The sequence below is a fragment of the Amphibalanus amphitrite genome, unplaced genomic scaffold, assembly GCF_019059575.1.
Source record: "Amphibalanus amphitrite isolate SeventyFive unplaced genomic scaffold, NRLGWU_Aamphi_draft 000950F_arrow, whole genome shotgun sequence".
Taxonomy (NCBI): domain Eukaryota; kingdom Metazoa; phylum Arthropoda; class Thecostraca; order Balanomorpha; family Balanidae; genus Amphibalanus; species Amphibalanus amphitrite.
In genome coordinates, this window is record NW_024882444.1 from 57,372 (window position 1) to 65,888 (window position 8,517).

Consider the following 8,517-nt stretch of genomic DNA (forward strand, 5'->3'; position numbering starts at 1 on the left):
TGGAGGCGGCACCCGCCTCCCCGCCCCCCCTCTCCTCTCGGCCACTGCCAGCGAGGTTTTAAGCGTATCATACACGTTACAAAGCATCATATCAAGAGGACACGCCCCACCAGTCATATGCACTGAACACAAACTTATTACCCACGCTAGTGTATCGGCACCATAGCACATGGTCGAGCCTGTCCTCAGCCACGGACTCGCACTCGACCAACCCTCTGAGCCCGTTGACTGCGGGTGACCTTGACATGTCAAGCCTGATCGGCGGCCGGCCGCTGTCGTGCGGTCGTTACACACGGAGGGGAGGGAGACACAAAGCTCTCCGTTATAGCTGACCTCTGACCTTTCCCTGCGCCCTGGTCACTGACCCCGCTCCATGTCGCTGGGCGGTGGCATGGCAGTGGAAACCGGTTTTAGCCTCTACACATGCCAACATTCTAACCCTCCCCTCCCCACGCTACTACGCGGCGTGGAGTACGCTCGTGCGTAACTGGGCGGAGCAAGGGATCACGCGATACAGGGGCGGAACTGGTTGCCCTCCCGCTCGCCGAGCGACCAACGACTAATGCCCTGGAGAACCGTACATGGTGTATATCCTGTCATCACTGTGTGGACTCCAGGGATTCAGGATATACTCCTGATGCCTCCCATCTTCTCCAAGCGCTCGATGGAAGGCTTGGTTTGTTCTGTGTCCGTCAGTTGTAACGGACACTACACGGTACCCAAGATGGGTGAGATATCGCAGGACTTGGAAGATTCTCTTCATTTCTTGGGTTGTGACGTGGGTGACTGGCGACGTGGTTACCAAGTCCTCGTAGTTCCCGGCAACCGACGAAATGTGGGTGCAGAACAAGGTACTGGCGACAGCTGTTGCTTCTCCGCTGCTCTCCCCATGCAGTCTTCCTCCCGCCAGATCGAGTGCTGTGGCACAGTAAACCTCGTCCATGGCCAGATTTACCAGCCGTTCTCTTGGAGACAACTTGGCGACCCGCATCTCCAAATACTTGATGGTCCCGATCTCCAGTCCCTCTTGCACGCTTAGTGCTGACGTAAGTCTCCGGAGAGTGACTCTGTGTGGCAGGACCAGAAGACCCGAGCTGCGCATGTCTTCATACAGTCGGGGACTCGTTCGGCTCCACACCACTGCAGTGGACATGAGTGTCGTGCTGTACCTCCTCCTTTTTGCTGGACTGAGTCGGAGTTGCAGCTGTTCAGCGGCGAACTCCCCAAAAGTACCGCATGATCCAGCTGCATCGTCCGTGCTGATTTTCTGCAGAAAATGCAGTGCAGTCATCACGTTGCCATCTTTCAAAGACTGTGCCTTGAGGAACGCCAGCACGTTCAGGACCTCAGTCGTCGTTTCGAAGCTCCCGGGAACGCTTGTCAGATCAGCTGCCCTGAGAGTAGGCAACTCGCTCCCGGCTGCGTACAAACGGAAACGAAGATCACTGTAGATCGTCAGGTTTCGTACGATGACTGGAATACCTTGATCTGTGTCAAATGCCTCCATTCTGATCGTCACAATGTCCTCCTGAAGTTCAGGAACATGCATCTGTACGAGCCGGTACCCAGTCGGCAGGTCCACCGTAGAGAGCTTTCTCACCATGTCGGTAAGAGATGCCACGTTCTCGGAACGAAACATGGATGCGGCCTGTTCCTCCCACAGTTCTCTTTGCAGCAGCCTTCGTGCTGTTGGAGTCGCGCGTATAGTGGGTCGTGGAGTCTCCTGTCCGCTCTCATTCCTGCAAAAGGAGAGAAATATTTCACTTAACAACTGCATTTAGCAACGGTTGCAAAATATATGGGAAACAAATTAGCATACATGGGTAATTTGGATTTTGGACATTGCCGGATAAATGCTATAAATTGATAAATGTAGCTCGGAACTTATATACACAAAAAGAAGTTGTATACAGTTATATACACAAAAAGAACAATTCAGCAGCATGTGCGACCCTTTTTAACCGCTATGTATGCATGCAGGTTAACAGTTCGGCCTACGGAGGTCATGTAAGGTCAGCTTGTAAGGTCGGGTCGGGTCAGAAAAGGAAAAGATTAAAATGTGCTGAAACCGACTCCAACTCCGGGCCGTCAGAGTTGTCTGGATCAAAAGTTATTCAAGAAACCATCAGAAGTAAAAACGAACATTTTTCTTCGGTTACCTCTGGTTGGTGACCCAGTTTTTGACCTGACCGAAAAATGACCGAAGTACTTTCTTACTGTTTTTTTTACCGTTCTTTCGAACGCCGCCTACCGCTTGTCTCTACGACGCCCCCCCCCCCGGCCCGCTGATGGGGCACCGGCCCGGCGCGGGTTAACGTCTGACATGATCACATTAATGACGTAACAGATCAAAGGTCATTTGAGGTAGAGTTCCCAAATTTTCACAGGTGTCAAAATGTAAAGACCATCCTCAACACCTAAGATGTCCTTAATACCTTACTAATGCCCATATTGCTTTGATGAGGTATAAACATATCAACTTACTTGTCCCGGGGTGGGAGCACTGTTGGAACTGCGGTTGGCTTGAGGCGCCGTCGCTGACGGTCGGTTCTTCTTGTCGTGGCAGTGACACAAAAGTCATCACTGGAAAAGTGGAGCTCACAAACCCCACCAATTTTAGGGTATGATTCTTTTACACCTCGTCTGATTGCTTCCAGCCACTTCTTTCGCAATGCACATTCGCGTGGAAAGCTAAATACCGATACCTTTCCCTTTCTCTTGTCACTTCCTCTCCGATGCCGTGTGATTCTATATCCAGAATAACAATTACGTACCGTACACTTCCGTGTCATCAAAAACCCTTTCAAAGGAAAATAGAAAAGATGGAAAATAGACAAATAAAATCATAGGCTAAATATCCTAAATGTGGCGAAGCCTTGCTTAATTTTAGGGCCTTGGCTTGATTGTGGCAGGATTTCCAGAAAATAAAGAATTTGCGTGCAACTCATTGGTGCTTATTTGCGGGAGATACCTCCGATATTCTCAGATATCATTTACCACTACTATTTTCATGAAAACTGTTATTGTTTTTAACGATTTTTTTGTTTATATCAAAATCAAAACATTTTTTTTTACTTAGGTACTAGACAGATAAAACTTCAAACAATATCCATGTTAAATTTTGCCAGGTTTGCAGGGTTCTTAATAAGTTAAAACTAGGTTCACTTTTGGGCCCCTTATGCTACTTCGGCCAGATCAGTGCACAGTCCATGTATAGAGAAGTTTGTGACCCTGCATATGGAAAGTTCTTTTCCAAAACATTGACACAAGTTTAAGTAAGCTAATTTTTCAGGAAGGAGTCTTTGTTGCATGTGAGCCATGCATGCAAGTCCTCAGTTAGCATGCATTCATGCCAAACGACAATCAACACACATGTTCCCAGCTTTTAGCTGCACTTCCATCACACATGAGTACCTAAAGAATAAAGGCTCATTTTGTTATTTTACCATTCTGGTTACTTTTTCTTACAAGAGTACAGAGCAGAAGTGTAACACACATGAACGGATAGCAGGCACTGCTGGGTGGTCCGTCTTACCCCACGTTTTTCCTTGTCTGAATTTTTGACATGTCCCTCTTTAAGAGCATCCACCACCTAAATGTCTTCAATTTGAAATTTAGTCTTTACACAAATCAACAGAGGAAGGATTGAGCACTCCGAAGACGTTAAATAATATGAATTACGAGAGCAGTGTAGCAAGATATGCGGCCTCAAACCTTAGCTGGTCCGTCTTACCCCACCTTCCCCTACCTGGGTCATTAACTCCATATGGTCCAAGAAAGCTGGCTATACCTTTAACCCGCGCCCTGCGGGGGGGGGGGGTGTTTGAACACCCCCCTTGTGGTTTTTCGTGAATATCTCAAAAACGGCGGCGCGGAGCTCCGCCGTTTTTGGTACACCTTATCATACATCAATTCTACACATGTTGTGAAAATTTCAGACCAAGGTCATTCAAGGTCAGGCCACCAGGTCACTTGAAGTGATCTCACCTCATAAAAAAGTTTCAATGTCTGTCATAGCTACACCGAGTGACCGATCGCTTTGAAACTTTCAGCGATTGCTAAGAGCAAGAGCATGTACAAAATGTATATCTCAGAATTTTGATATCGATGACCTAAGGTCAGGTCAATTTTGCGACCTCCCCATTATAAGTCAATGGGAGAAAATTGAAATGCGCTTCTTTTGGACGAAAGACATTATAAACACTCCCAAACACCGAATTACAAGTGGTTTAGACACACTGAACATGAAAATGGTGTCCGTGACCCTTGTTTATGCCCTGAGGTCATCTTAGGTCACGAATGGTATCTAACAGTTTTTCGCAAATAACTTTTGATAGAGGCATGCTAGAGCGATGAAAACGCCTTAGCTGTGTTCAGCTCGAAGATACGGATCGACTGATGTGCAACATGACCCTTTCCGGTCAGGTCATGACCTTGACCCGAGGTCAAATTTTCAAGTTGACCTTTCAAGGTCAAGTTATAGTTCATTCGATGCGTCTTGACGAGAGGAACACGATGCTGGTAAAAGTAAGCTCGTACAAGGCTTGGGTCAAAAATTATTGCAGAAAAACTGTTTCCGAAAATATCGGCTATTTTTGCAGTTTTTGCCCCCTGCAGGCAAAACCGTTGACGTTAGGTCAAATCTGAGAGAATTACTCAGAAAGGGCGTTAATAGGGCTATCGAATGCGCTTTTCCGCGGCGCTGTAGCTCTATTGGTTCCCGAGTTATGCGTTGGCTTCTTGGAAATTTTCGATATTCGACCTGGAAATCGGCGAAATTTTGCCTTCAATGACCTCTGGTGACCTGAACTTTGACCTGACCAAAAAATTGACCGAAGTGATTTCGTCATCATTTTTTACGCTCTTTCGAACGCCGCCTTCCGTGTATCGCTACGTGGCCCAGGAGCCGAGTTACAAGGGGGGGGGGGGGGGGGTGTTCAAACACACCCCCCCCCCCAGCAGGGCGTGGAAATCCAGGACCCCCAGCCGGGCGCGGGTTAACAGCGATAATTATCGTTTATCGTTTATCGCTCATCCTATCGCATGCGGAAACCACTGTCCGATGTCAAAGGCAATCTTCCTGACCTCATCCAACGCATGGAATCTACCCTCTCCGCCTTGTCTGCTTGGTTCCATGCCCATGGTTTACTCAACGCATCCTAAACTGAAGTCCTCCTCCTCGGCACCCGTCAGAACACCCGTAACCTGCCCCCTGTCAGCGTACGGGTCGGTGGTGGGACTGTTCGGGAGAGCCGGACAGTCAACAACCTAGGCGTGCTGTTTGACCGTCACTTGAGTTGGGACGCACACGTCAGTGATGTGGTTCGCCACTGTACCGGCCTCCTGATCGGTCTCCGCCACCTGAGACATTTCCTCCCGCAGCACGTAGGTACTGAAAACTATTGTTGAGGGGCTGGTCATCTCGCGTGTGAGATACTGCATATTCGTTTACGGAAACGGTTCTGCAGAAAAATGCACCAGACTTCTCAAAATTATTAACTTCGCTAATCGCTACAAGAGTTATTACCGGCCTCAAAAAGTACGACCACGTGTCTCGCGCGCGGGATGACCTGCACCTCACATCGGCCTCTGCACGGTTCGTCGGAAGGTCATCTCAGGCTCAAAAGAAACGATACATACCATTCGAAAGCTGACGGTGAGCTGAATCAAAAAATGTAATTTTTATCAAAAACGATCGATGGCCTTTTTTGAAAATTGCGTTTTTGTAAAAACTTAATAATCTTTTATTCAACGGGCTGTCCCGGACATTCTTGAAAACATAAACATGTATTTTTGAGTTCCAGTGAAAGCTGAACGCCAAAAGAACAATATTTAGCGAAGCAATATTTCCAAACATTAATATGCGTCTCCCACAGCCGACAATAAGGCGCAATCTCACAGCTCAGTGTCACGATGGACCAAAGTTAGCCACACAGAAGCGTGAAATGACCCTTATCGACTCGCAGACCCGGCGCTCTAGGCCCGCCTGACCGGCCACGGAAAGAACGCTCGTCATATTTGTTATATTAACGTCATATTTGAACGTATGTCATATTTGTCAGTTTAACTGTCCACATCGCTATTAAAAGTTATTCAGGATACCTGTGAAGAAAATTCATTGTTCTGCTTGATTTACAACATGCTTTAATTTACATTTTTCTTACACATGTTTTGTTCCATCCAGCTGCGATCAGTGCCCGCGCAGGGGACGTGAGCGGGGTTTCACTGTCAGAGGCTGTACTGGTGACAGCTGCTCGGCCGTGCGACCGGTCAAAGGTTACCCTGCCCCGCCGGACGCTGCCCCCACTCCACCCGAACTGAGGCCGGTGCAACCTCTGACATTTCAGCTTGGCCAATTTTCCTTATATGGGCATGATACCAAGCTCAATTGAGCAAAGTAGACATGAACAAATGCAAATTAATGCTTGATGTGAAGATGACAGAACAATGAATTTTCTTCACAGGTATCCTGAATAACTTTAACCCGCGCCCGGCTGGGGGTCCTGGATTTCCACGCCCTGCTGGGGGGGGGGGGTGTTTGAACACCCCCCCTGCCAACTCGGCTCCTGGGCCACGTAGCGATACGCGGAAGGCGGCGTTCGAAAGAGCGTCAAAAATAACGACGAAATCACTTCGGTTAATTTTTTGGTCAGGTCAAAGGTCAGGTCACCAGAGGTCATTGAAGGCAAAATTTCGCCGATTTCCAGGTCGAATGTCGACAATTTCCAAGAAGCCAACGCATAACTCGGGAACCAATAGAGCTACAGCGCCGCGGAAAAGCGCATTCGATAGCCCTATTAACGCCCTTTCTGAGTAATTTTCTCAGATTTGACCTAACGTCAACGGTTTTGCCTGCAGGGGGCAAAAACTGCCAAAATAGCCGATTTTTTTCGGAAACAGTTTTTCTGCAATAACTTTTGACCCAAGCCTTGTACGAGCTTACTTTCACCGGCATCGTGTTCCTCTCGTCAAGACGCATCGAATGAACTATAACTTGACCTTGAAAGGTCAACTTGAAAATTTGACCTCAGGTCAAGGTCATGACCTGACCGGAAAGGGTCATGTTGCATATCAGTCGATCCGTATCGTCGAGCTGAACACATCTAAGGCGTTTTCATCGCTCTAGCATGCCTCTATCAAAAGTTATTTGCGAAAAACTGTTAGATATCATTCGTGACCTAAGATGACCTCAGGGCATAAACAGGGGTCACGGACACCATTTTCATGTTCAGTGTGTCTAAACCACTTGTAATTCAGTGTTTGGGAGTGTTTATAATGTCTTATGTCCAAAAGAGGCGCATTTCAATTTTCTCCCATTGACTTATAATGGGGAGGTCGCAAAATTGACCTGACCTTAGGTCATCGATATCAAAATTCTGAGATATACATTTTGTACATGCTATTGCTCTTAGCAATCGCTGAAAGTTTCAAAGCGATCGGTCACTCGGTGTAGCTATGACAGACATTGAAACTTTTTATGAGGTGAGGTCACTTCAAGTGACCTGGTGACCTGACCTTGAATGACCTTGGTCTGAAATTTTCACAACCTGTGTAGAATTGATGTATGATAAGGTGTACCAAAAACGGCGGCGCTCCGCGCCGCCGTTTTTGAGATATTCGCGAAAAACCACAAGGGGGGTGTTCAAACACCCCCCAGCAGGGCGCGGGTTAATAGCGATGTGGACAGTTAAACTGACAAATATGTCATGTGTTTAGTAGAACGAGAGCCGAACGTTCTTTCCGTGGCCGGTCAGGCGGGCCGAGAGCGCCGGGTCTGCGAGTCGATAAGGGTCATTTCACGCTTCTGTGTGGATGACTTTGGTCCATCGTGACACTGAGCTGTGTGATTGCGCCTTATTGTCGGCTGTGGGAGACGCATATTAATGTTTGGAAATATTGCTTCCTTTCCTAAATATTGTTCTTTTGGCGTTCAGCTTTCACTGGAACTAAAAAATACATGTTTATGTTTTCAAGAACGTCCGGGACAGCCCGTTGAATAAAAGATAATTAAGTTTTTACAAAAACGCAATTTTCAAAAAAGGCCATCGATCGATTTTGATAAAAATTACATTTTTGGATTCAGCTCACCGTCAGCTTTCGAATGGTATATATCGTTTCTTTTGAGCCTGAGATGACCTTCCGACGAACCGTGTCTGATATGTACCGGGTCGCAGCGGTGCCATTGCGCGCGGTGAGCCGACCGTCCTCGCCTCGCGTTCACCACGAACGCGGGGTCGCGGGCCAGTGGTGACCGCACCACCCGGAATGATCGTCGCCTACGGCCAACGGTAACGCGCACTGCGGCTGGGCAGCGCGCCTTCTCGTACCAAGCGACCGCGCTTTTAAACCAGCTGCCTACTGCCTTTTTAGATCTCGGCCCGGGCAGTTTCAAGAGAGCAGTGAAGACGTTTTTTTCTGATGGAGTGACGAGTGGCTGTGATTGACGATGGTGTGGTTGCGTATGGCGCGTGTGTGTCTGTGTGCGTGTCGTGTGTCTAGTATGGATACCTATAGGTG

General features: G+C 47.8%; 1 protein-coding gene across 1 annotated transcript; it reads right to left on the reverse strand.

Moving 5' to 3' along the window:
* Window positions 1-548: 548 nt before the first annotated feature.
* Window positions 549-2,827, reverse strand: LOC122368483. The gene is made up of 2 exons (XM_043342441.1): window positions 2,485-2,827; window positions 549-1,739 (listed from the first exon to the last, which is right to left on the reverse strand). The coding sequence occupies exons 1-2, from the start codon at window positions 2,790-2,792 to the stop codon at window positions 560-562; spliced, it is 1,488 nt and encodes a 495-aa protein (XP_043198376.1). The 5' UTR covers window positions 2,793-2,827; the 3' UTR covers window positions 549-559.
* Between the last annotated feature and the right edge of the window lie 5,690 nt (window positions 2,828-8,517).

Bases quoted from the DNA above. Each gene is read 5' to 3' on its own strand.
- LOC122368483 (XM_043342441.1), bottom strand. From the start codon at position 2,792: ATGACACGGAAGTGTACGGTACGTAATTGTTATTCTGGATATAGAATC. The intron at 1,740-2,484 runs GTAAGTTGATAT...CTCCTTTTGCAG, and splicing joins GTGCTCCCACCCCGGGACAA to GAATGAGAGCGGACAGGAGA.